Source organism: Gorilla gorilla, chromosome 13 (assembly GCF_029281585.2).
Source record: "Gorilla gorilla gorilla isolate KB3781 chromosome 13, NHGRI_mGorGor1-v2.1_pri, whole genome shotgun sequence".
NCBI classification, from domain to species: Eukaryota; Metazoa; Chordata; class Mammalia; order Primates; family Hominidae; genus Gorilla; species Gorilla gorilla.
In genome coordinates, this window is record NC_073237.2 from 109,694,573 (window position 1) to 109,722,163 (window position 27,591).

Here is a 27,591-nt window from a genome sequence, read left to right on the forward strand (position 1 = left end):
GATTGATAACACCCCTCCTGTGACATGGGCTGGTCTGAAGAGCCCTCTGGAGAAGAGAGCTGTTCTCATCTAGTTTAGTCTGGCCTGAGCAGACAGCACTCTGTCATTGGGAGACTTGGACCTCATCATAGAGGACCCGTGTGATCTGAATTTGTCTGCATGGCAGGCTGCCAAATCCCTCTTAAAAGTGACGGTTAAAGCTGGCTGTACTGTGAAAACACCCCAGGAGGAAAAGAAGCCACAGTGTTGGTAGTCTTATTGCTATTCCTGGAAACCATGCAAACCCCAGTCAGATGACTTCCAGCCCTGGCACCAGAGATATTGGATCAGTGTCTGAGAAGGAAGGAGGAATGGACACAGGCCCAGGCAGAAGGGGGCTGGGCTGGGCCAGGCCAGAGCCCCACCAGGCAGGCAGAAAAGGCTGGGCCTGACACCGAGGAGCAGGCCTGAGGGAAAGTAAAGGCTAGGGAAGAATAGTCCTTTCCAAAAGACTTTCCAAAATCTTCATTAAAATAAAAAAGTTTAGGCCAGGCCTGGTGGCTCACACCTGTAATCTCAACAATTTGGGAGGTTAAGGTGGGAGGATCACTTGAGGCCAGGAATTTGAGACCTGTCTGGGCAACATAAAAAGACTCAGGTCTCTACAGAAGTTTTTTTTGTTTTATTTTTATTTTTTATTTTTTTTGAGACGGAGTCTCGCTCTATCGCCCAGGCTGGAGTGCAGTGGTGCAATCTCGTCTCACTGCAAGCTCTGCCTCCCGGGTTGACGCCATTCTCCTGCCTCAGCCTCCCGAGTAGCTGGGACTACAGGCATCTGCCACCACACCCGGCTAATTTCTTTCTTTTTTTGTATTTTTAGTAGAGACAGAGTTTCACTGTGTTAGCCAGGGTGGTCTCGATCTCCTGACCTTGCGATCCACCCGCCTCGACCTCCCAAAGTGCTGGGATTACAGGTGTGAGCCACCACACCTGGCCCAGAAGTTATTTTTTTTAAAAGTTTTTAAAAAAAGATCCAAACCAAATGTTATAAATGAGCAAGTGAAAGGGCAGGTTAGAGAGCAGGTTGTACACATAATCCCAATTTTGTAAAATAAATATGTTCCAGCTTGTATCATATAGTGGGAGCTAATGAATGCTTTAACCTATGTGTGAGGACCTGTAAGTATATTTGTAGCAGTTTTTCACACATTGTAAATCGTGTGAGGTTCTTTGAAGATTGGGGAGCAGAGTTCATGGTACAGAAAGACATCTTGCCCTTGCTAGTCCTCTGTCTGCAAATCTCCTCCCCAGATGTTTTCATGCCTTGCTTTTTCCAGTGCCACTTATCTGAGAGGACTTCTACGCCATCCTTTCTACACCAGCACCTCCATCATGCTCTTTTTCTTGTAATACTTGAATCTTTTTCATAGCCCTTATCATTACTGACATTATATTACATATCCATTTGTTGCATTTTATTTGTGCATGAAAGTAGACTTTGTTCTTCTTGACTGTTGTATCCCCAGTGTCTAAGGCCTGGCACATTGGCAGGGGCTCAATAAATCTGTTGAATGACTAAAATGTAACAATGGTGTCCATTCTTCTCTCCCTAGCTCAGAGTGCCTGAAGTTCAAGTACAGCCCTGCCTATGCCCATGAAGCCTCCAGAGGTCCCCTAAGAGCTCTAAGCAGCTTTCAAATTTTTTTGACCTCATAAAGAAGTACATTCATTCTCCACAGTGCATATGTACGTATATATAGGCCAAAGACAAAATTACAACAAATGTAGTTAAGTGATCTTATTGGCTTTTATTAGCACTTCTAGAATCAGGCAACACCTAATTCTATAAAACAGAATGTTCCAATGAGCTGAACAGAGGACATGGGCTTTATAGGTAGAAAAGAGCTGGGAAAAAAAAGAGGATTACTCATTTCAAAGTTACTTTCCTTTTAGGGTTAAAACAGAGAGGACTTCCTTATCATGCCAGCTAATTCTGTACTGTTTGGGGATTTTAATATGCTCTCTCTTTCTCTTTTTCTCTCCCAATTTCTTGGAAGTTCAGATAAACTACTTAGTTTTGGTTTGGTGAAGTGGCAATTTAGCATGAGTAACTCCATTTTGTTTTGGTTTGGTATGGTGGGGCCTAGTGTGGAAGCCCAGTCCAAAACAATGACCTTCCATTCATTTTGTTTACCTATATATATGTAATTGAAACAACAAAAACCTTACTAAGAGCATGTTTTCTGTTCTTTATTCTTTTCTTTTTTTCTTTTTTGGAGACAGAGCCTCACTCTGTCACCCACCACCCAGGCTGGAGTGCAGTGGTATAATCTCTGCTCACTGCAACCTCTGCCTCCCGTGTTCAAGTGATTCTTCTGCCTCAGCCTCCCAAGTAGCTGGGACTACAGGCACGTGCCATCAGGCCTGGTTAGTTTTTCTATTTTTAGTAGAGACGGAGTTTCACCATGTTGGCCAAGCTGGTCTCGAACTCCTGACCTCAGGTGATCCACCCTCCTCAGCCTCCCAAAATGCTGAGATTACAGGCGTGAGCCATTGTGCCCAGCCTTTTCTTTCTTTTTATAAAAGATGCTGATCTCCACCCCTTGAATTTCTTGATATGCCACCTAATAAAGGGTTGCCACTGCCTTAAGGCAGTGTTTCTAGAAACAGTCAAGGGTCTCCTTTGCATCCTAGTCAAGGAGTGACTGCCACAAATGCAGCTTCTTGGCTTCATCCCAGACTTAATGGATGAAAATCTTACCGGAAAGTCTGCGTGTTTTACAACTCCTCCTCTTTCCCCTCCTGACCATCCCCTGTCCTCCAACGATTCCGAAGCCTGATAAAGCTTAAGAGCTATAACCGGGGAGTTTATGAGTATCCCAGATGTGTCCTGCAGGGCTTGATGAACAGATAGGGAAAGGGCGATTCTCCAGTTCCAGTCCAACTTGGCTCATAAGTGGTGAAACAGAGGAACCCGACTTGATAAAAGTAAATCTACTCCTACCTTAGCCCTTTGCATTTGCTGATGCCACTACCTGAAAGTAACTCTGGTGATTTAGGGGCTGTTTTCCAGATCCTGGACCTGGTAGGGCCAATGACTGCTCTAGGGCCACACCCAGTGAAGGCCCCCCTCCCCCGCCCCAACTTTCCCTAAGGATTTTAACCCTTGTTCCTCCCCCTGCCCTCCACAACCTCTTTTCTTTCTTTTCTTTTCTTTCTTTCTTTCTTTCTTTTTTTTTTTGAAACAGAATGTTGCTCTGTTGTCCAGGCTGGAGTGCAGTGGCGCGATCTCAGCTCACTGCAACCTCCACCTCCTGGGTTCAAGCGATTCTCGTGCCTCAGCCTCCCCAGTAGCTAGGATTACAGGTGTGCACCACCATGCCCGGCTAATTTTTGTGCTTTTAGTAGAGACGGGGTTTCACCATGTTGGCCAGACTGGTCTCGAACTCCTCAAGTGATCCGCCTGCCTCAGCCTTCCAAAGTGCTGGGATTACAGGCATGAGCCACTGCTCCTGGCCACACAACCTCTTTTCTTTTCAGCCTTCACACAAAAAGCACCTCCTGTTTTCTTTGTTTTCACCATAGGGTTTAATAATTCCCCATCCCCAGTCCTTAGAAGGAAAAAATTCTAACCACAATCTCTAATTACCACGGCCTATTTCCCTCCCCACCCCCAGAGGAGTGTAGATGCTGTTATGAGGCCATCACCCTCCCACTGGGATGCACTGGAAACTTCTTTAGATGCCAGGAAAGCAGCACCCCTGTCGCCAAAGAACCTCACACAATTTACATTCTGAAACCTGCTACAACTATATTTACAGATCCTCACACATATAATAAAACCTTTTATTATCCCCTACTGTATATCAGACACCCAAAGTAAACACTTTGTAGACAAGATCTCATTTCATTCTTGAAGTAGCCCTCTAAGGTAGATGATAGTATTATTATCACCTCTGTTGTAGATATAAGAAAACAGACACAGAAGCTGTGAGTAACCTGACCAAGATCCCATAGCTGTAAGCTGCATAGCTGGGATGAAACCAATGACTATATTTCACTCAGTGTTCTCTCTAATCATATGGTGTAATATTGTCTATCTGGGGTGACAATGTGTCCCCATTGGATGATGACACCACTGTGTACCGCTCTGGGTAGCTCTGGGGCTGTTAGCTGCCCTTACCCCTCAGGTGCTAAAGCAGTAGTGGCTGAGAAGGAAAGGGTTCTATCTCCTTTGTGTGGCCATTGCTTAGAGAAGCTTCAGAGTAGAGCTGCTAGAGCCCCTGTGAGCTATGGGATGTAATGTTTCTCTTTCGGTTTAGCTCCCGCCTGTGTTCAGTTCTGATGCACTCAGAGTACTCTCTGACACCTGAAGGCCTGGGCCCTTCCCCTTTTGAGAGAGTGCCCAGCTTTCTGCCAAGACTCCTAAGAAAGAATTTGGGGTTGGTGGCCGGGCGCGGTGGCTCACACCTGTAATCCCAGCACTTTGGGAGGCTGAAGGGGGAAGATGGCTTGAGCCCAGGAGTTTGAGATCAGCCTGGGCAACATGGCAAAACCCTGTCTCTACGAAAAATACAAAACTTAGCTGGGCACGGTGGCACGTGCCTGTAGTCCCAGCTACTCAGGAGGCTGAGGTGGGAGGATCACTTGAGCTGGGGAGGTCAAGGCTGCAGTGAGCTATGATTACACCACTGCACTCCAGCCAGGGTGACACAGTGAGACCCTATCTCAAAAAAAAAAAAAAAATTTTAAAAAAAAGAAGAAGAGTAATTTAGAGTTGGAGAGCAGCGTTCTCCTTGTATGCCCAGACAGACTAGACTGGATCCCCAGCAGAGGGCTCAATCTGGGCTCAGACTAATATATAAGATCCTGGGGGGGAAAGCCCTAAACAGCTCAGGTACATGTTAGCAGTTTTTCTTTCTGGGGTGGGGGTGGGTGGATTTTTCTTCCACATGCTTATTTGCATATTTTGTTTTCTTCAAAATAAAAAGGCATTACTTTTTTTCAATGCTAGTTTAAAAAGAAAACTCAAATATTCAAATTCAAAAAGTTTGGATGTAAATACTTTGGGAAAATCAGCCTAATACAGATATTTCTCACTGGGCCTCAATGTTCAATTTAAAAAATTATTAATTATAGTAACCTTAAGTCACACTGCCTAGGTTCCAATCTCATGGCTACCAATTAGTAACTGTGACCCTTGGCAAGCCACTTAACTTCCATAAAAATGGGATCCTAATAGTACTTTCCTCGCACTGTTAGTAGACACTTAGCGATTGCAGCTGCTATGTTCCAGATATTGTTTTACGTATTTAGCGTATTTACTCCTTAGACGTCTGGGAGGCAGGTACTCTCACCCCATTTTACAGCTGGAGTTCCCACCCAGTGAGCAGCCAAACGGGATTTGAGCCAGGCAGTTTGTCAGCAGAGCCTTGCTTGAAGCTAGGCATCTAAAGCTGCCTCTCAAAAAGGGCAGTGGTCGGGATTACATAACAGAACGCTTGCAAAGCTCTCAGCGAAAGCCTGGCACTTAATAAGTACTCAATAAAGTTTCCTACGGTCACAGTAATATTTGGAGTTTTATGTTTGTTGTAGAACAAATACGCATACAATCGCGATTTCATTCAACAAGGAATTTAAAGAGACCTGCTGCCCCGGGCGGGATGGGAGCGCGGGTTGGGTGGGAGGAGGTGCAGCTGCGGAGCGCGCTGGCGCACCGGGAGGGCCGTGGGCGGGGTCAGCCAGGCCCCGCCCGCCGCCACCTGCGACAGGTGGAGCGCACGGGGCGGGCGCACTGCCATGTCCGCCGAGGGCGCGGAGCCGGGGCCGGGGTCGGGGTCCGGGCCCGGGCCGGGGCCACTCTGCCCCGAACACGGCCAGGCTCTGAGCTGGTTCTGCGGCTCCGAGCGACGGCCCGTGTGCGCCGCCTGCGCGGGGTTGGGCGGTCGCTGCCGGGGGCACCGCATCCGCCGGGCGGAGGAGCGCGCCGAGGAGCTGCGGGTGAGCGGGTGTGGGCGCCGGAAGGCGAGGGCTCCGGAGACCCCGGGCGCGCCTGGCGGGACCCGGCAGGGACTGGGGAGCCTGGGGCTGGGCGGACTCGACAGCCGGCCCCGGAGCCTAGGCTCCTCGGTGGCTTTGGCTGTAGGACTAGGCGGTTAAGGGTGTGGCCTCTGAAGTCAGGCTGGCCTGAGTTCGAATCTACTCCCTGTGAGTCACGTAACTCTGAGCCTCAGTGTCTTCATCTGTAGTTTGGGGACAACAACAATAATAATAGCGCGTATTTATCAGAGTTGTGAGATATAAATAAGATAGTGGGTAAAATGCTTAGCGATAAGGGGATCCAGGCTCCCCAGGCCCCTTGCATTGCTCTGTTGAGGAAGCTGGGGCTGGCATGAAAGGCTCAGCTGCTCCAGTTCTCAGCGCAGGGTGTGCCCCAGCTCCCGCCCCTGTGGAAACTGACACTGATAAAATCCAGCGCGACCTTATCCCTTAACCCCTGGACTCAAAGCCCCCCTCCTCCTTTCGCCTCTTCCCCCTGCCCCTAACCCCTTCTGGCTTCTGGTGATCTCTTTTTCGCTTTCAGGATTGGCCTTGACTGTACTTCAGGCTGGTTTAAGGGCTTCAGCTGGATAAACGGTGGGGGTAGGGAGAATATCAGGGGATTCCCCTTCACCCAGGCTTTCTCGCCACCTCCACTTCCAGCTCGGCTCCAGGGTGGCCACCTCCTTGTCATCACCATTCTCCTGAGCTGCTGAGATTGGGAGAGTTGAAGTCACCTTGGGCTTCTCTGTGGCCCCTGGGGATTTCCTTGCAATTTGATTAAACAGCTTATTTCTCCCAACCCGACTCTGCAGTTCACCCCTGCTGTGAAGCCTGAGGGCTCTGGCTGGGGACTTCGCCTACTCAGAGTGACCTGTAATAAACACATCTTATATAGGGTGCTGGGCTCAGGAGGGGTTCAGTTTTTCAGCAACACCCAAAAGCTCCTGGTTCGTCCTACCTGTTACCTCTATCAACAATAATGATGACAAAAATAAACCTGGATAACGCGGTGTAATCAACTTGCATAATGGACAAAAAAATTTTTAAACTCCAAAGTACTTAAATGTCTGTCATCTCATTCTGTCTTGACCACGCCTTTGAAGGGGTCCTACCTACATTTTACAGATGAGGCACTGGAGGCTCGGAACAAGGCAGTAACTCCTCCAAGCTTCCTAATGTTCAGGGGTGGGACCCAGGGAGTCATTGACTAGGCAAGAGGAAACTGCTGCTTTGCTTCGGCGGTTGGAGGGAGGAAGTGATGCTAATGGGGGTGAGAATGTCATGGAAACCTTAAAAGTAGCTATCAGGACTGGATTTGAGTGGTGGAAAGAGTGAAGCCTCGGGCAGGTGGCAGGCCTGGTGCTAGTTTCGGTACTACCCTAGGGAACCTTCTTTGAACCCCTCTGAGGCCCTATGCATATTTATCTCCTTTGCCTGAAGGGAGGTGGGTCTTACCCTCTCTTCCTCCAAATTAGAGTAGATTTCTGTCTTTTGCACATTCCTTCCTCTATCCATCCAGTCAGCAAATAAATCTCACCCTAGGGCAAGATTATTACCAAAACCAGCACCAGTTCTACTGCTCTCCTACCTCTGGATTCCTGCCCTGTGGTTTTTCAGAAGCCTTCTCAGTGCTCTTAGTCCATGGTGCATGGTGATCACAGCTTCCTCCTAGTCAACTCAATTCTGTAACTTTGTATTTGGACCTATGAAATGTAACTAATTTCTACTTCTGGGTGGAAAGATTTACAAGGGCTTCCTGGAAGAGGTAGCTAAGTTGCCTTTTGGCAGATGGAACTGAGGCAGAACTCTTAGGGGAAACAGTGGAGGGTCTGCTGCTTGGACAGGCTCTAGGTATCACCTGGAGAAACGGAGAGCAAAAGCAGGGCCCTGGCCCATACCTTCTTGGGGAAGTCACTTCTCTTTGGGCCTCAGCTTTCCCGTTTCTTTCTCTTTCCTTTTTTTAAAAATTTATTTACTTATATTTATTTATTTATTTATTTTTGAGACAGTCTCACTCTTGTCACCCAGGCTGGAGTGTGGAGTGCAGTGGTGCTATTGCAGCTCACTGCGACCTCTGCTTCCTAGATTCAAGAGATTCTCCCACCTCAGCCTCCCGAGTAGCTGGGACTACAGGCGCATGCCACTATGCCTGGCTAATTTTTGTATTTTTTGGTAGAGATGGGGTTTCACCACGTTGGCCAGGCTGGTCTCGAACTCCTGATCTCAGGTGATCTGCCCACCTCAGCCTCCCAAAGTGTTGGGATTACAGGTGTGAGCCACCGTGCCCGGCCAGCTTTCCCATTTCTAAAACTCCCCTGAGCTCATGGATGATGCTCATAGCTTTGAGAGCCATGAACTGCTGAACCTCTTGTGGTCAAGGCAGTGGGTGTTCATTCATTCAACAAATATTTATTCAGGGCCTTCTATGTTCAGAAACTCTCTTTGAGGTACTAGGACATAGAGAAGTCAGACTTATGGTGCTTCTGTTCCAGTGGTGGGGGAGACAGATAACCAAAAAGGTAAACAAACACATAATATATAGTCAGAGAGTTATAAGTGCAAGGGAGAAAAATAAAGCAAAGTAAGAGATTGGGTGAGGAGGGAGATGGTCAGGGAAGACCTCTCTGAAGAGATGACATCTGAATGCAGTTGGGGAGTGAGACACACACACACACACACACACACACACAGACTGGTGGAAACAGAACTACAGGTGCAAAGGCACTGAAGTCAGGACAAGTTTGGTACATTTAAGGAACAGAAAGAAGGCCAGCATGGATAGAGGTAGAAAGTGATGTTGGAGAAATAAGCTGAGTCACATCAGGTGGGGCTAGGTTGGCTAAGCTAAGAAGCCTGATGTCATTGTGAGTGTACTGAAAGCCATTGGAGGGTTTTGAGTAGGGGCATGACCTGGTCTGATTTCCTTACAAAAGGTGGCTCTGGCTAGCTGGGGGGTTGGGGTTGCAGGGTACCCAGTTAAGAGGTTCTAACAGTGGTTCCTGTGAGAGATCATGGCAACCTGGATAGAATAACTGGAGTAGAGGTGACCAGAGGAGAGAGAGAGACTTTGGAGATGGGGTTGATAGGACTCACTAATGGAATTGATGTGGGGTTGGAGACAAACTCCTGGGTTTTTGGTCTGGGTAACAGGTGAATGATTGATGGTGCTGCTTAATGAATGGGGATAACTTGGGGGAGAGCAGTTCTGGACAGAACAGAAGGTATGGACAGTCAGGCAGCTGAGTATGACGGAGGACCAAGAGTGTGTGCGCCAGAAAGTGGTTATAACAGGCTGAGCGTGGTGGCTCACACCTGTAACATCCCAGCACTTTGGGGGGCTGAGGTGGGAGGATTGCTTGAGCCCAGGAGTTGGAGACCAACCTAGGCAACATGGCAAAAGTCCATCTCTACAAAAAATGCAAAAAGTAGCCAGGTGTGGTGGCACGTGCCTGTAGTTCTAGCTACTCAGGAAGGACATGGGAGGATCACTTGAGCCTGGAAGGTCAAGGCTGCAGTGAGTCTTGATCATGCCACTGCACTCAGCCTGGACGACAAGCAAGACTCTATCTCAAAATAAATACATAAATAAATTTAAAAAGAAACAAACGGCTGGGTGCGGTGGCTCACACCTGTAATCCCAGCACTTTGAGAGGTCAGGGCAGGCAGATCACCTGAGGTGTGGAGTTCGAAACCAGCCTGGCCAACATGGTGAAACCCTGTCTCTACTAAAAATATAAAAATTAGCTGGGTGTGGTGACACACACCTGTAATCCCAACTACTTGGGAGGCTGAAGCAGGAGAATCGCTTGAACCTGGGAGGTGGAAGTTGCAGTGAGCCGAGATCGCACCACTGCACTCCAGCCTGGGCAACCGAGTGAGACTCTGCCTCAAAAAATAAATAAATAAATAAATAAAAATAAAAATAAACACAAGACAAAATGGACTTTAAGGCAAACATAGTACTAAAGATAAAGTCACTTAGAGAATGTGCAGTTCACCAGCAACATATAATGATTCTAATCTTAAATGTTTCTAAATAATATAGCCTGAGAATATTCATAGAGCAAAAATTTGTTTTAAAATTATTGTAATGATAGGCTGGGGTTCTGGGATGAAGACGGAAGTGAGGTCACAGAAGGGGATGTTGGACAGTGAAAGGTGGTCCCACTAGTGTGTTGGTGGCCTCAACTGAGCTGTTGCTGGAATAGGTATCCTAGAATTAGGGAGTGAGAAGGATAGGGCATGGTGGGGAGAGTGTGGATCCTTGAAATGGAGATTTAGGAGGTGGTGCAGTTTTTGATAATGATGAGATCTGGCCTATGACCATGGGAGTGGGTGGCTGACATGTGGTAACAGGAGAAAATCACTGGGATGGAGTGAATGGCTCAGGTACATGGACCAAGATGCCACAAGCGTTGTTTGTGTTGCAGAACAAGATTGTGGACCAGTGTGAGAGGCTGCAGTTACAGAGTGCTGCCATCACCAAGTATGTGGCGGACGTCCTGCCGGGGAAGAATCAAAGAGCAGTGGTAATTCCTCTTCTTTCCTCTCTACTCGGCCCCCTCCCAGGATAAGGCCTTAGACTTAGGGACTTGGGCAAGTCTAGGGTCCCTTACCAACCTCACAGACTCATTGTGCTACTAGCAAAGCTTCTCATCCCTCAGGGACTCAATTTTACCATCTGGGAAGGGTGGGCTTGTTCCTGTACCATACTTGGTGCAAAGACTCTGCTAGCAAATGACTTTCTTGGGTATCTTGGCATAGGGGATCAAGAAGGGTCGTATTCTTCTACCATCTGGTCATTTTCTGCCCAGCTGCAGAATTATAAAATAACCTAGGACTTTTACATTGAATATTCTCTGTGACAATCTTATGAAGTAGGTAGCAGTAACATCCCCATTTACAAATAGGAAAATGGGTCCTTATAGAGGTTAAAGAGGTTAACTGACCTGTCCAAGGACCCCATAGCCTCCTGGCATTCGGTTCTGTGACCTGGATCTTCTGTCTCCTAGGCTAGTGCTCCTTCTGCTACATCCCACTGCTGATTCTTTTTTTTAATTTTTTTTCTTTTTGAGATGGGGCCTCACTCTGTTGCCCAGGCTGGAGTGCAGTGGTGTGATCTTGGCCCACAGTAACCCCTGGTTCAAGCGATTCTCCTGCCTCAGCCTCCCAAAGTGCTGGGATTACAGATGCCTGCCACCATGAGTGGCTAACTTTGTAAATTTTTAGTAGAGACGGGGTTTTACCATATTGACCAGGCTGGTCTCGAACTCCTGGGCTTAAGCCATCCTCCCTCCTTGGCCTTCCAAAGTACTAGGATTACAGGTGTGAGCCGCCATGCCTGGCCTCCACTGCAGATTTTTTATTCAGTGGACTCATTACCACTGCTGTGTCATCACTTTCAAGTATGCCTATCAGGGGCAGAGCCTATGAATTTCTTTCTGCATATCCCCTCCCTCCTTTCCCTATAGTACACGGAACAGACTTGGTACCACATTAGTCAGAGTTCTTTTAATTGCATGGAACAGAACCCAGTTGAACAAGTTTAAGCAAAATGGGGCGTTTCCTGACAGGACACTAGGGGTCCTCTTAGGACCTAAAAGGGGCTAGACCAGGAACCAGAAAGCTGCTAGGAGTCCAGGAAGCTACTTGGTGCCCATCTATGCTTTGCTTTGCATGATGGTCTCTATCTCCCTCCCCTGCCCTCTTCCCCTCTTCTTCTTTATCCTTTTTATTTTCTTGTCTTACTGCACTGGTTATGACCTTAGTACTGTGTTAAATAGAAGCTAGTGTGGCAAATCCTGGCCTTTTTTTTTTTTTTTGAGACAGAGTTTCACTCTTGTTGCTCAGACTGGAGTGCAATGGCGCGATCTCGGCTCACTGAAACCTCCGTCTCCTGGGTTCGAGCGATTCTCCTGCTTCAGCCTCCCGTGTAGCTGGGATTACAAGCGCCCACCACCACACCCAGCTAATTTTTAATATTTTTAGTAGAGATGAAGTTTCACCATGTTGGCCAGGCTGTTCTTGAACTCCTGACCTTAGGTGATCTGCCCACCTCGGCCTCCCAAAGTGCTGGGATTACAGGTGTGAGCCACTGTGCCTGGCCTGACACATCCTGACTTTAAGAGGAAAGCTACCAATATTTCACCAGTTATTTATTTAACAAATCTTTATTGAGCACCTACCATGTGCCAGATACTGTTGTTCAATGGGTTAGGCATTCCCCAGTGAACAAAACAGAAATTCCTATTTTCATGAAGCCTACATTCTTGTCACAGAAGAGGGACAGTAACAAAATCTATGTTATGTCCGAAGGTGATATGTGCTATGGGGAAATATAAAACAGAAAGGGGAATAGGACGGGTTGCAATTACATGTGCTGTGACCAGGAATGACTTCATTCAGGATTGACTTCATTAAGAAGGTTGAGGCTGGGCGCAGTGGCTCATGCCTGTAATCCCAGCACTTTAGGAGGCCGCGGCGGGCGGATCACGAGTTCAGGAGTTCGAGACCATCCTGGCTAACGCGGTGAAACCCCGTCTCTACTAAAAATACAAAAAAATTAGCAGGGCATGGTGGCGGGCGCCTGTATTCTCAGCTACTCGGGAGGCTGAGGCAGGAGAATCACTTGAACCCGGGAGGCGGAGGTTGCAGTGAGCTGAGACTGTGCACTGCACTGCAGCCTGGGCAACAGTGCGAGACTGTCTCAAAAAAAAAAAAAGAAAGAAACACTTTGGCTGCTATGTTTAGAAGTGATTATAGGCGGCAAAGGTTAAAGCAGGGAGACCAGTTAGGAAGCCATTGTAATAATCCAGGTGGGAAACAAGTGTGGTCTGGACCCAAGCAATGGTGGCAAAACTAGTGAGAAGTGGCTAGATTCTGCATATATTTTGAAGAGGCAACAGGATTTGCTGATGGACTAGATGTAGGCTATGAAAGAAAGAGGGGAGGTGTCAGGATAATGCTTAAGTTTTTTTATTTGAGCAACTGGCAGGATGGAGCAGCCATGAACTGGGGTGGGGAAGGACTGCATGTGGAATGATGGTTGGCAGAGGCAGGGAGGGGAGTGGGGGAGAGCAGGCATGCTAAGTTGTTGTGGGCATGTTATGTTTGAGATACCTATTTGACATCCAAGTGAAGGTGCTGAGTAGGTAGCTGCATATATGAGTTGGGAGAGGGCTGGGTTGGAGATATAAATTTGGGATTTATCAGTGTATAAATAGTATTGAAAGCCGTGGGAGAGGATGACATCACTAAGTGAATGAGTGTAGACACGAAAGAGCAGCGGTCCAAAGACTGAGCCCTAGGGCACTTCACCTGCTATTGAGAAGACAGAAGGAACCAGCGAATGGGGACCAAGAAATCAGCTAATGAAACGGAAGTAAACTAAGAGAGCAGAGTGTCCCAGCATGGGTTCCAAGGAGGTGGGAGAGATCACTGCTCTCAAATGGTGTATATTTATTTAACTATCTTATCACAGGCATAGCTTCATGTGATTACTACCACAATTAAAATACAGAACAGTTCCATCACTAGGACTCCTTGTGCTACCCTTTTATAGCCACATGTACCCTTTCCTATCCCCTTGTATTATTAATACAAAATTTCTGAATTTTGGATTGCTAATCTCAGTAAAGCATTTTTTATTTTTGTTTTAGGATTTTTGCTTGTATGCTCAGGAGTGAGATTAGTCTATGAATTTCATTTCTTGTACAGTTCTCATCAGATTTGGTATCAAGGTTATGTGAGCCTTATTCAATGGATTGGGAAACAGAACTCTTTTTTCTTAAGGGTTTACTTAAGATAAAGTTGTTCTTAGTTTTGATCAAAGTTGCCACAGGTTTGACTGTTAGTCTTTAGAACCAACTTCTAGTATTTTTGGTCTACTCTTTTGTATCTTTGTCTTAATTTCATTATTATTTCTTTCTCTTTTTTTAGACAAAGTCTCACTCCATTGCCCAGGCTGAAATGCAGTGGCGCAATCATAGCTCACTGCAGCCTTGAACTCCTGGGCTCAAGTGACCTGCTGCCTTGGCCTCCCAAACTGCTTGGATTACCAGCATGACCCGGTACTGTGCCTGGCCTGTAGAGTTCTATATATATATCTATTAAGCTTATTCATTGGGCTGAGCATGGTAGCTCATGCCTATAATCCCAGCACTTTGGGAGGCCAAGGCCAGGAGGATCACTTGAACCCAGGAGTTTGAGACTGTTTTGGGCAATATAGCAAGACCCTGTCTCTACTAAAAATTAAAAAATTATCCAGACATGATGGCATGGGCCTATAGTCCCAACTATTTGGGAGGGTGAGGTGAGAGGATCACTTGAGCCTAGGAGTTTGAGGCTGCAGTGAGCTATGATTGCATCACTGCATTCTAGCCTGGGTGACAGAACGAGACCCTGTCTCAAAAAACAAAAAATAAAAACCTCTTTTTTTTTTCTTTTTTGAGACAGAGTCTTGCCCTGTCACCCAGGCTGGAGTGCAGTGGTGCGATCTCAGCTCACTGCAGCCTCCACCTCCCAGGTTCAAGCAATTCTCCTGCCTCAGCCTCCTGAGTAACTGGGATTACAGGCTCCCACCACCAGGCCCAGCTAATTTTTGTATTTTAGTAGAGGCGGGGTTTCACCGTATTGGCCAGGTTGGTCTTAAACTCCTGACCTCGGGTGATCCACCTGCCTCAGCCTCCCAAAGTGCTGAGATTACAGGTATGAGCCACCGTGTCCAGCCACAACTACACTTTTAAAAGGATGCTTGGACTATTTTTCCAGCATTTCTCTACTTTATTCTGAGAGGGTTTTTGGTTTGTCTACTCTCTGTCATGTGTTTGGAAAGGGAAGTTTTTCTTTTCTTTGCTCTCCTTTTCTGGGAATGGCTCAACAAACTTGTTGAGAATGACTAGAGTCTTTTAGGCAGGAATCAGAATCTGATTCATCTTGGGTGAGGATCTGTTTTGATCCAGGATCACACAGTACAACCATGGTTTCAGGGGCTCACCCTGTGGGTAAGGCATTAAAGTGGGATAAACAGGACAATAATCGTGGGCTGGATGCAGTTGCTCATGACTGTAATCCCAGCACTTTGGAAGACTGAGGCAGGAGGATCGCTTGAGCCCAGGAGTTCAAAGCTGCAGTGAGTTATGATTGTGCCACTGCATTTCAGCCTGGGCATCAGAGCAAGACTCTGTCTCTTAAAGAAAAGAAAAGAAAAAAAAAAGATAAGAGGAATAGTGAATGAATGTTATTGAACACATAATGTAACAGGCTTTGTTCTGCTTACTTTATAAATATTAACACATTTAACCCTCACCATAGCCTTATCAGGTAGGTACTATTATTATCCTCATTTTACAGATTAGAAAATAGAGGCATAGGGAAGATAAGGAATATGTTCCAAGTTCCACAGCTAATGAGTGGAGCAGTTAAGATTTAAATCTAGACACTATCTCTAAAGCTTAATTTCCTGACCACTATGTTATGTTGCCTCAAGAGCACACTATAAACTTGGAGTCTTACCTTCTGGGTTCACTTGCCATTCACTTAGCTAGTCTCTCCTCCCTGTAAGGCAAATTGTGGGTCTCAGTGTTTTCTGTAAAATAGGAATGATTGCCCTGTGCACTGTACAAAGCAGGTCTTAAGGGACAGGGCATAGGGAAAGCTGCTGGCTGTCCCTGACTTTCTGACATGAAGGAGGCAGTTCTATTCCCACTTGTCTGGCAAGAGTACAAGTGCAGCTGCCTTATGCAACAGGTGCCTTTGGGAAGGATTGGTTGCCAGGTGGCATCTGGTGTAGGGGAATGGGATTGGACTGAGAGTCAAGAGAATTGGGTTCGAGTCTCAGCTTTGCTACTGAATTGCCATGTGAGCACTATGAAGAGATCTTTTACTAAGTCAGAAAAAATTTCCTGGGTGGGCACAGTGGCTCATGCCTATAATCCCAGCACTTTGTGGGGCTGAGTTGGGCTTATTTATTGAGCCTAGGAGTTTGAGACCAGCTTGGGCAACATGGTGAAACTCCATCTCTATTACAAAAAAATTAAAAAAAAAATTTCCCATTCAGTCAATATTTGAGTACCTACTGCATGCCAGGCACTGTGCTAAGAATTACAAGAAGACACCTGTTAATTGTCTGAGAATTGATCTCAGGCCTCTTCTGTGGCAGATAAAAATTCTACCACATAACCAGTTGAAATGGACAGCTTTAGGAAGTCATCAGTTTTTTCCCTCAAACATGGTGAAATATCAACTGTACCACTGCTGGTATGGATCCTGCTGATGGGGATGACTTTTTAGGCCCTCTGCTCTGCAATTCTGTGATTCTCTGACCTTGATCCTTTGACCTTGTATTCCCAACTGTGATTAAGCAGAGTATTCTAGTTGGGCTCTAAGTCCTGCCCAGGTCTTCCATTATGTGATCATGGCTCCCTGAAATATGGCCTATGTGTCTGCATCTCAAATTTCTTTACCCTAAACCATATTTGGGAAGTCTTGGGGCAGAGATGTCAAAGTAAAAGGCTTACATGCTATTATTTCCATTACTAAGCCCGTGGCAGACATTGCTAATCAATCTCGACACTCCTTTCCACTGAGCCTAAACCCTCCTAAATCCTGACCGGGGCTTTGCACAGACCACCCAACTCCTCATTTTATCCCTCATTAGAGCATGGCCAGTGCAGCGAGGGAACTGGTTATCCAGCGGTTGAGTCTGGTGAGGAGTCTTTGCGAGAGCGAGGAGCAGCGGTTACTGGAACAGGTGCATGGCGAAGAGGAGCGGGCCCACCAGAGCATCCTGACACAGCGGGTGCACTGGGCCGAGGCGCTGCAGAAGCTTGACACCATCCGCACTGGCCTGGTGGGCATGCTTACTCACCTGGATGACCTCCAGCTGATTGTAAGTCAGGCAAGGGTGAGGGCATGACCAGTTGGCCAGGCTCCCCAAAAGCCTGAAAATATCGAGAATGTTTGTCGGTATGAGGAGGGTGGAAATGAGAATTTGGAGCAGGGATGAGTGACAAAGATTCTTTGCTTGGCCAAACTTTAGTCAGTCTTCTGAGCCTTCTCCCAGGCCCATCTGTGCACTTCATTATAAAATCCAGTTTTTGCAAAATAACCCTGCTAAGTCAGTGTAGCCAGAAACCCCCATCCTTGATATCTGATCATCCTTGATATCTGATCAGGTTCCTCATCCACCACCATCCCCTAGGTGATGTCTGATCACTGTGTTCTGTCTGCAGCAAGAATCCTGTTAGGTAGGTTTAGCCATAATCCCCCTTACCCCTAATGTTTCCTCTTAGTAATTTTCCATCCACTAACCCCCAACCCTGCTCCTTAGCTATAAATTCCTACCTGCCCACACTGTATTCAGAGTTGAACCCAGTCTCTCTCCCATTGCAAGACCCCATTGCAATGAGGTCTTGAATAAAGTCTGCCTTACTGTGCTCTAACAGGTATCATTGAATAATTTCTTCTCTGACATGAGGCAAGGGAATAAAACTATGTTTCTTTGGCACTGATAATAGTTTATTTTTGATAGTGAGTCATTGTGTACTGAGTGCCTATTATATGTGAAGCACTGTGCTATGGGGCAGAGTAACGAGATGCAGCTGTCAGCTGCTCCCAGCCTTACAAAGGAGACAAATACACTGGCTGACAATTAGGATATGGAAGGATATGTGCTATGGTAGAGGAACTCACCCATGCTAGGGACGGACAATCCAGGCTAGGGGAAAGAGGGGTCAGGGAAGGTTCCCGGATGAAGCGACTTAGAAGCTGATGCCTGAAAGATAAGAAGACTAGCTGTGTCAAAGGAAGTGAGGAGGTGGAAAGAGTTCAGGAGCATGTAGAGAGAACACTGTGCTCCAGGGAGCTGACAAGGTCTTCGATATGAAAACACAGAGCTCATCCTTAATCCTACCACCCAGAAATCACCATGATTCATATTTGGTACATAGCCTTTCAAAGTATTTTATATAGATAGGCAGCTGCCTGCAGTTTTGAGGGGAGAAGGTGGCATCTGAGTCACAAGCAGAGGAAAGAGAATGTGGAACACCTGAGCTGTCCCACTGCCTCTGCAAGTAGGGCAGTTTCTATGACTGCTCGAAACTGTGCATTCATTTAGTCACAGCATCCATGGACAGAGCATGCTCTTTCACAGACACTGGGACAGTCACAATAGAAGACTCAGAAAGAGTCGCAGCCATCCAGGAGCTGACAGTCTTCATGGGAGATGCTGTTGGGTGAACAGGCGATGGTCCTGAGTGGAGATGAGGGGAATCCAGGATGCCCTGGGACATGGGGTAGAGTGATTCATTCTGAGCATGTGTTATGGGTGTGTGTGTGTGTGTGTGTGTGTGTGTGTGTGTGTGTAGAATAGCCTAGAAAGCTTTATGCTGGTCTTAAAGACTAGAAGTTTTTATTCTAGAGTCCACATGGAGCCCTTTCTGGTAGTTAAATCTGTCTTAGCATTGACTCCCTGCTGGGTATCTGGTGCCAAGCTTGACTTTGTTTTCTTTTCTCACAGCAGAAGGAGCAAGAGATTTTCGAGAGGTGAGTATAGACCCCGTGATTTGACTGGGTAGTCTTGGAGACCCTTAGACCTCTTCATACTCCACTGCCTTCAGCCCTGCTGCTCTTGGGAGAATGCACAGGGTGTGCAGCTGAGTGGCTTTTCTGGAGCCTGGCTCTGTGGACAGGGAATGTCTCTGCCCTTGGCTTAGAGAACTGCTTTAAAACACATGGAAAGGCAGTGGAATACTTAGTAATCCAAGGCTTGCCACTGCTTTCTTAAACTTCCTCTGTAAAAAGGTAGTCACCCTGTTGGAGGGTTTTACCACCTCCATGTGCAGATGAAAATGTTGAGATTCTAAAAGGGGAAGGGATCTCCCTAAGCCTGGAACCAGGGGTTGGACCCATCTAACACCTGCCCCGGTACTGTTGCCTCTGCCTCACTTCTCCTTTCCCTGATGGAGGAATCTTTGAAACTTAAGTCTGCATTACCATTCAGATTTTGCATTTTAGCTCTTCAGTAATAAAAGAATTTCACCAGGTCCTGCCTGAGTTCTAAAAGAGCTGAGGGCCTGAGGAAGTGGCCAAGAGGACATAATTGGCCAGGCAGAGTAATTCACAAACCTTCTGTGTGAAATTTCAGAGCTATACTTAGGGAACACAGTCCATTCTTCTTATTTATTTACTTATTTTTCTGTATTTCAATGGGTATAAATTATTTATTTTTATATTTAAGTTTCAATAGTAATACATGTGCATGAGAGAAAAAAAATCCACCAATATAAAGCCATTTAAAATGAAAAATGAATCTTGCTGGGCATGGTGTCTTACACCTGTAATTCCAGCACTTTGGGAGGCCAAGGCAGGAGGGTAGCTTGAAGCTAGGAGTTTGAGACCAGCCTGGGCAATACAATAAGACCTGATATCTACAAAAAAATAAAAAATTAGCCATGCTTCGTGCTGAGAGCCTATAGTCCCAGCTTCTCACAAGGCTGAGACAGGAGGATCACTTGAACCTGGGTGGTTGAGGCTACAGTGAGCTGTGCTCACACCACTGCACTCAGCCTGGGCAACAGAGTAAGACCCTGTCTCAAAGAAAAAGAAAAATGAGTCTGCATTACCCTTTCCCAATCCCATTCCCTGACAGCGATGGGTTTGAATAGATGTGCGTTTGTGGACTTATATATAGTCATAGGAGGGTATGTGGCGGTTTTTTGGTTGTTGTCTTAAAAATGTTTTTTAGGCCCGGTGGCTCATGCCTATAATCCCAGCACTTTGGGAGGCCGAGGAAGGTGGATCACATGAGGTCAGGAGTTCAAAACCAGCCTGGGCCAAGATGGTGAAATCCTGTCTCTACTAAAAATACAAAAATTAGGTGTGGTGGCATGCGCCTGTAGTCCCAGCTACTCAGGAGGCTGAGGCAGGAGAATCTCTTGAACCCAGGAGGCGGAGGTTGCAGTGAGCTGAGATGCGCCACTGCACTCCAGCCTGGGCGACAGAGTGAGACTCCACCTCAAAAAAAAAAAAAAAAAAAAAAAAAGCTGGGCGTGATGACTCACGCCTGTAATCCCATCACTTAGGGAGGCCTAGGCAGGCAGATCGCTTGAGGTCAGGAGTTCACAACCAGCCTGGCCAATATGGCAAAAGAAACCTATTAAAAATACAAAAATTAGCTAGGTGCGGTGGTGTACCCCTGTAATCTCAGTTACTGGGGAAGCTGAGGCAAGAGGATCACTTGAGCCCAGGAGGCGGAGGTTATAGTGAGCTGAGAGCCTGCCACTGCACTCCAGACTGGGTGATGGGAGTGAAACCCTGTCTCAAAAAAAACAAAAAAATCAAAACACAGATAGGATCATTTTATACCTGTTGTTGTGAAACTTGTTAGGCTATCTGGGACATCTTTCCACATCAGTACATTTACATTCACGTCACTTTTTTGAAAGTTTGTGAAATATTGCAGTGTAGACGGATCATATTTATTTTACTGTCTCCTAACGCATGCTTGGCTTGTTCCCACTTCTCCCCTTGTACAATCTTTTCACACTTCTGCCCATCTTCTCTATCTCCTTTATCTTTGTCATCTTCCTTTAATACAGTGTGTCCTTAATATCAAGCTGATCTGATTTTTTTAATTGATCTTTAATTTTTTATTCAAATGATTCATTTATTCAAATGATTTCAAACTTAGAAAAAAGTTGCAAAGGTAGTATAACGAGCTTCACGTAGAAAATATCAATTGTTGACATTTTGCCACATTCATTGTCGCTCGTTCTCTCTGTCTTCCTATTTATCTATCTAGTATATATGTTAGAAACTTATTTTTTTATGGTCTATTTGAGGGTAAATTCCAGAAAACATGAACTTTTCTTTCAAGATACTTCAGCATGTTTCTCCTAGAAACAAAGACATTCCCTTACATCACCCCAGTGTAAATTAAGGAAATTTAACATTGATATAATACTATAATCTAATACACAGTCCATATCCAACTGTTGCCAATTGTGCAAAAGTTCTTAATAGTGTTTTATTTTGTTTTCCTAATTCAGCTGTCTTTTTAAGTCTAGAATTATTCCTTATGTTTTTTTTTTAACATTTTTAAAGAGTCAAGGCCAGTTTTATAGGATCTCCTTCAGTTGGGTTTATCTGATGTTACCTTATGATTAGATTCAAGTTATACATTTTTAGCAGGAATACTTCATAAGTGATCTGTCTTCAGTTCATCATATCTGGGGGCACATGATGTCCCTTTGTCCGTTATCAAGGATGTCAATTTTGAGCACTTGGATGTCTGCCAGGTTTCCTCATTATAAAGTTACGCTTTTCCTTTTATAATTAATAAGCAGTCTGTGAGGAGACACTTTCTGCATATATATCCTGTGTCCCTTCAGACTTTCTCCCAATAGTTTTAGCATCCATTGGTCACTCCTGCCTGAATTATTCCTTTTATTTGCTTGTTTGTTTGTTCCCTTATTCAATATTAATACAGACTGATGGATTCTTATTTTATTCAGTGCATTATAATCTGTCACTGTTATTACTAATTTTGACATTCAGACTGTCCCAGATTTGGCCCGTAGAAGCCCCTTCAAGCTGGACCCTGTGTCCTTTTGAAAAGTTCCCATCATTCTTTGAGCACTTTCTTGCTCTCTGGCACAAGAAGCACAAGAGGAAAACCCCATCTCAACTTGTGCTTTTCCTGCCCCTGAATCAGCTGCTTCTCCAGGGCACCTGGTTGTTTTTAGTGGAGAATGATATTTAGAAACCAAGATCTGAGCGTTAAGGGTACTCAGTGACCTTGCTTCTAGGCCTCCCTCAGCCCACTCAGTGTATAGCAGATGGAACTAGGAAGGGAGAAAGAGAGAGAGAGAGAGAGAGAGAGTGTGTGTGTGTGTGTAGCTGTTTGATGCATGAGTTTGTGTCACAGCTTCTTTTTTTTTTTTTTTTTTTTTGAGATGGAGTCTTACTCTGTCACTTAGGCTGGAGTGCAGTGGCGCAATCTTGCCTCACTGCAACTTCCACCTCCTGGGTCCAAGCGATTCTCCTACCTCAGCCTGCCAAGTAGCTGGGATTACAGGCATGTGTTACCACACCCAGCTAATTTTTGTAATTTTAGTGGAGACAAGGTTTCACCATATTAGCCAGGCTGGTCTCGAACTCCTGACCTCAAGTGATCCTTCCGCCTCAGTCTCCCAAAGTGCTGGGATTACAGGCATAAGCCACCATGCCCAGCCTGTATCACAGATTCTAATTCCAATGTAACACCTCAAGGTTTTTCCTTTGCCCTCTCCCTTTCTACATTTGTACCTTTTGTTATTTTACAGTGAGGACTCCAGCCCCCAACAACATCAATATTTGCTCAGTCCTACAATACATACAAAGTTGTCTGAGCATTGCTAAGCCCATACTACTATTGACAGGCCTATCCATAGAGTTCCAGATTTGTCTGTAGTTCTTTATGCCCCCAGGCTGAGCGAATATACTCTCAAAGTAGTGTTCAAAAGTTGTGAAGCCCCATCTAGCCGGAAACTCACTTATCTGAGAAGTGCCTTGTTGACTCTGGTGTTTCCACGCTTGTAGCTGGCTCAACTCTGACTGGACACTGCAGCAGATCCTGCCGCACCATCTGGGCATTCTGATCCTGGCCAGGGCCTGCTGTGTTCAGGCCCTTTTTCATTTCCACCCCTTTGGGTCCATGAGTTTTGTCTTCGGTACCATAGGGCAGCTAGCCCGGGTGGTTCGCTGTAGACTTCACTATGTTCAGCCTCACATTTGCCCTGGGATGACAGCTTAGCACCGCTGACATCAGCTCCTCTTTCTTCCCCACCTGTTGGCGGGAGCTCCTGCGTTCTGAGAAGATGGCAATAGACCCTCTGTTGTCCTGACCACAAAGAGCCTTTGTTACTAGAGCTTGCTCCCAGCATTTCTAAGGTTCTGTTCACCTTATACCTCCCAAGACAGAACAGTGACAGTCTTGCAAAGAGCCATCAGGGCACATGCCCCACCCCTGTGCCCACTCCATTTATGCACAGAGCCATGAGATATGGGGAGAGAGTGTGTGTACTCGGAACCACTGCCTGATCTCAACGCCATCTTCAGGATTGGAGGCAGTAGGAAAGGTCTTTCTCAGCACCTGGGTCAAAAGGCTGCAAAGCTCCATGGTAAACCCCTACTTTGCCCTATATTCCTTTGAGATTTCACTTCAGGTCAAGGAAAAAATTATGTTGAATGCTGCCTGGGCTTCATCCCAGTTTTGTTCTATTTTTGCATGGAGGCATGACTTGAATCTAGCTCCCCTTTTTAGCTCTGAATCTGTTCTGTCCTGTTAAATCAGATAACCACTACCTCCCAGGTTATAGCAAAGTTGAGGTATGATTCTGTAGAGAAAACAGCAAACCCAGGCCCTTGCTGCTGATACATGGCAGTTTTCAACTCCTAGGCATCATATTGTCCCAAATTACCTCTCCAGCAAAACCCAGCCCCCATTGTGAGCTGAGGAGAGAGTTATTGAGAGTACACAGTGCCATGATTCATTTGTGACTGGGGTGATAACTGATGGCCCTTTCCTCTGTGGACCCCTCAGGTGTTTGCGTTTTTAAAGTAGAGGAATGGCTGTACCTTCTGACAAAACCCAGGGAAACATGACTGCCCCAACAGGTCTGAGAGGGAGGTGAGATATTTTCCAGGCAAGGGCAAGATGTTGGAGTAGAAAGACTATCGTGCAGGGGTTCCAGAGGCCCAGGAGGTCTTAGCCCCAGCTCTGCCATTAACTTACTGAGGGACTCTAGCAAGTTGCTTCCTCTGCAGAGCACACCACCTTCAATTTCTAATACTGGCACCAAGAACACATCTTCCTATAAACTGTCCACCAGCTTTGCTAAAATTAAGGTTTCTGGGGGGCACAGGGGAAATGGCCACCTTCCCTTTTGGCCCAAGCATCTGTGTGGGGCCTGGATGCCACTCTTTTTTTTTTTTTTGAGACAGGGTCTCACTCTGTCACCCAGGCTGGAGTGCAGTGGCATGATCTCAGCTCACTGCAGCCTCAAACTCCTGGGCTCAAGCAGTCCTCCCACCTCAGCCTCCCAAGTAGCTGGGACTACAGGTGCACGCCACCACACCCAGCTAATTTTTAAATTTTTTGTAGAGATGGAGTCTTATTATGTTGCCCATGCTGGTCTCAAACTCCTGGGCTCAAGTGATCCTCTCCCACATCAGGCTTCCCAAAGTGCTAGGGTCACAGGGGTGAGCCACTGCACCTGGCCCTAGCTGCCAATCTTGGTGTCACCTGATAGGAAATTTTACTTCTATTCTCTTCACCCCATATTGATCCAGATATATTTCCAGAACCATCCTGAATCTGTCTCTGTTTTTCCCCATATAAGGACCGAAGAAGCAGAGGGCATTTTGGATCCCCAGGAGTCGGAAATGTTAAACTTTAATGAGAAGTGCACTCGGAGCCCACTACTGACCCAACTCTGGGCAACGGCGGTTCTTGGGTCTCTCTCAGGTTAGGAGCAGTAGAGCCCAGGACCATTAGGACAACTGGGCTTCTGTCTGTCTGTCTGGGGTTCACTCCTGGTTCACAATGGGGACCCGTGCTTCTGAGATGATAGCTTAAACAAGTCATGCTGGATGCAGGCTGGTCAGTAGGGTCAAGGTTCCAGATAGGCCTGGGGCAGCTAGGCCAAGTCCTTCCCATTTCCGGACTAACATGTTCTGTGGTTGGGTCAAAGATAAATCTCATTCCTATAAGTCATGTCTTCCTTATATCCTGACCTACTAGGGCAGCCCAGTATTATTTATTGGAAACCTGGGGTTTCTCTTTAAGAAGATATAATTGATGGCCAACTGAAGAACATCTGGACCAAGAATCAAACTGCCTGATTTGCCTCACTTATTCACTTTACACACACTGACTCAGGCCAACTGTGGGCCCCACCCTGTGCCGCATGCTGGGGCTACAGAGGTAAACTGACATGGTCTGCCTCCAGGAATTCCCATTTAGCACGGAGGTTCTCCAGAGCAGGCCTCCTCCAAGTTAGATGGAAGCTTCCATTCTCCCAATGGTAGTCTTTCACAATTCGTGGAACAGTTAGGTTAATAGACTGATTTTTTTTTTTTTTCAGTTTTAATCCTCCCTCCTCGTATTATCCTTACAATTTTGGTACAAGCTGTAGCTTCTCTACTCTAGATTCTGGTATCAAATGATGCCTGATTTACCAGCAGTTTAGATGTTTGCTAGAAATTGCTTATCTCATGCTTCCTAGCTCCCAGAGGCTGTGTTTCTAGGACAAGTCCAATCTGGAGGCCACAGATATGACCAAGTAGAAAGAGTATAATCAGTGCTAGGTATAGGAACAAAATGCTTTGTCTTCATTTTGCCCCTCCCACCAAGTCAGTGTGTAAACTTGGGCAACTCCCTTTTCCTCTCTGGGCCTTATTTCTATCAGAGTTTACAGTTGAGGGTCTTGATTGATAATAACCATTGTTATAAAGGCTACAGTTTATAGAGCACTTACATGCTGGGCACTTTACATGTATGATTCTGTTTAATTCTCGTGATCACCCAGTGAGAAGTCCTATTTTGACCCCCATTTTGCAGACGAGGCTGAGAGAGAGAAAATGGCTTATATGAGGTCACCATGCTAGTGAGTGGTGAGGAACCTTTTGCTACCTGGCAGGACCAGGTTAGGGCAGGGGTGGGCCCTTGGCAACTCTGAGAATTCTTTCTGGCAGGCACAGAGGACATACGGATCGATGAGAGGACAGTCAGCCCCTTCCTGCAATTGTCAGATGATCGAAAGACCCTGACCTTCAGCACCAAGAAGTCAAAGGCCTGTGCAGATGGCCCGGAGCGCTTCGACCACTGGCCCAATGCCCTGGCTGCCACCTCCTTCCAGAATGGGCTCCATGCCTGGATGGTGAATGTCCAGAACAGTTGTGCCTATAAGGTGGGCGTGGCTTCAGGCCACCTGCCCCGCAAGGGTTCTGGCAGTGACTGCCGTCTGGGCCACAATGCCTTCTCCTGGGTCTTCTCTCGCTATGATCAGGAGTTTCGTTTCTCACACAATGGGCAGCACGAGCCCCTGGGGCTGCTGCGGGGCCCAGCCCAGCTGGGCGTAGTGCTGGACTTGCAGGCTCAGGAGCTGCTCTTCTATGAGCCAGCCTCCGGCACAGTGCTCTGTGCCTATCATGGGTCCTTCCTGGGGCCCCTCTTCCCAGTCTTTGCTGTGGCCGATCAGACCATTTCTATCGTCCGCTGACCTCTGGCCACAGGAAGCCAGGTCCACCGCCCACCACCCTTTCAGGCCATGTTTCTACTCAGTGTGCTTTTCCCAAATGATGTGTGTGGTGTTTCTAAGAGAAACAGGGCCCATAACCAGTGGGCAGCTTTGGGAGGGATGGGGATCTGTTTCAGATCTAGGCATAACCTGTAAATCACAGGTGTCCAAACTTTTGGCTTCCCTGGGCCACATTTGAAGAAGAATTTTCTTGGGCCACATAAAATACACTAATGATAGCTGATGAGCTAAAAAAAAAAAAAAAAAAAAAAAAAGTGTGTATAATTTTTGTGATATCTGCCACCACAGATAAGCAAAAAAGTCCTTGCATTCAAAGGGTTGGAGATTGCTGCTTTGAGTGCTGGGTACCTGTGGGGAACCTACTACTCCCTGGGCCTTAGTCTCCCAAATCCACCATGCATCTGCCCCTCTGAGGGTGTCTTCACTTTGTCTCTGGCATCTAGCATGGTGCCTGGTGCATAGTGAGCATGCGATAAATATTTGGCAGGTGAGTGGATGGATAGATGGATAGGTGAATGTAGGTGGACAGGTAACTGGGTGGATGTGGTGGTCTCTGGAGAAGCACTGCCATTCAGCCTCCTGCTCCAGCTTTTCACATGCAGAAATGCTCTCTTCACAGGCAGAGAAGCCTGTGGCTAAAGTTTCCACATCCCATTAATTCAGTGCTTCTGTCTTTTTCATGACATGGCACATAGAGAAAATATTTTTTTCTAGCACACAAGAGCAACCTGAAAGGCTGCTCCTGGCCAGAGGACTCTGTCCTGGGGCACCGTGTCCTCCCCCATGTCCTGCCTAGGCCCTCAGAGGACCAGGGGATCATGTCTCCAGGTAACCCGACTGTAGCCCCTGCTGGCTGAGCTCCAGCCTGTGCCCACTGATAATAGCAGGGACGGCCTTTTCTCTTAGAGCAGCTGATAAGTTTCCCTACCTGATGGCCCCCTCTGACATAAACTGCACACCTGGGGTGATGGCTTAAAGCCAGAAAGAGCTGAGGGAGTTAAGAGGGCCAACCTTAGGGCACGTGGGCATTATTAAAGGTCTTAAAAGCACTGAAGATTTATTCCATGTTCTTTGTTGATAATTGGGTGTATACTGTATGCTGGCCTGTCTTCATACCCTTATTGCATTCTCGGAAATAAGTGGGTCGCAGCTCAGTGTAGCGGAAAGAGCCTGGAGACATTACCAAGACCCAAGGCAAGTCCCTTATGTTTGTCTCCATGAAGAGTTCACCCTAGAACAGTGGTCTTCAAACTTTTGTCCAGGAACTCTC

At 46.5% G+C, this 27,591-nt stretch overlaps 1 protein-coding gene across 3 annotated transcripts; it reads left to right on the plus strand.

Annotated features, from left to right (window-relative positions):
• Positions 1-5,725: 5,725 nt before the first annotated feature.
• BSPRY (B-box and SPRY domain containing) lies at positions 5,726-27,370 on the plus strand. 3 transcript variants are annotated; one of them, XM_004048470.5, is made up of 6 exons: positions 5,726-5,979; positions 10,452-10,550; positions 16,679-16,909; positions 18,539-18,564; positions 24,402-24,526; positions 25,756-27,370. In XM_004048470.5, exons 1-6 carry the CDS (start codon positions 5,779-5,781, stop codon positions 26,280-26,282), a joined length of 1,209 nt encoding a protein of 402 aa, XP_004048518.1. In that variant the 5' UTR covers positions 5,726-5,778; the 3' UTR covers positions 26,283-27,370. The 3 variants fall into 3 exon arrangements, with proteins under 3 accessions (XP_004048518.1, XP_018888537.1, XP_018888538.1); XM_019032992.4 differs by having other exon boundaries at positions 18,542-18,564; positions 25,756-27,365; XM_019032993.4 differs by lacking the exon at positions 24,402-24,526.
• Positions 27,371-27,591: the final 221 nt, after the last annotated feature.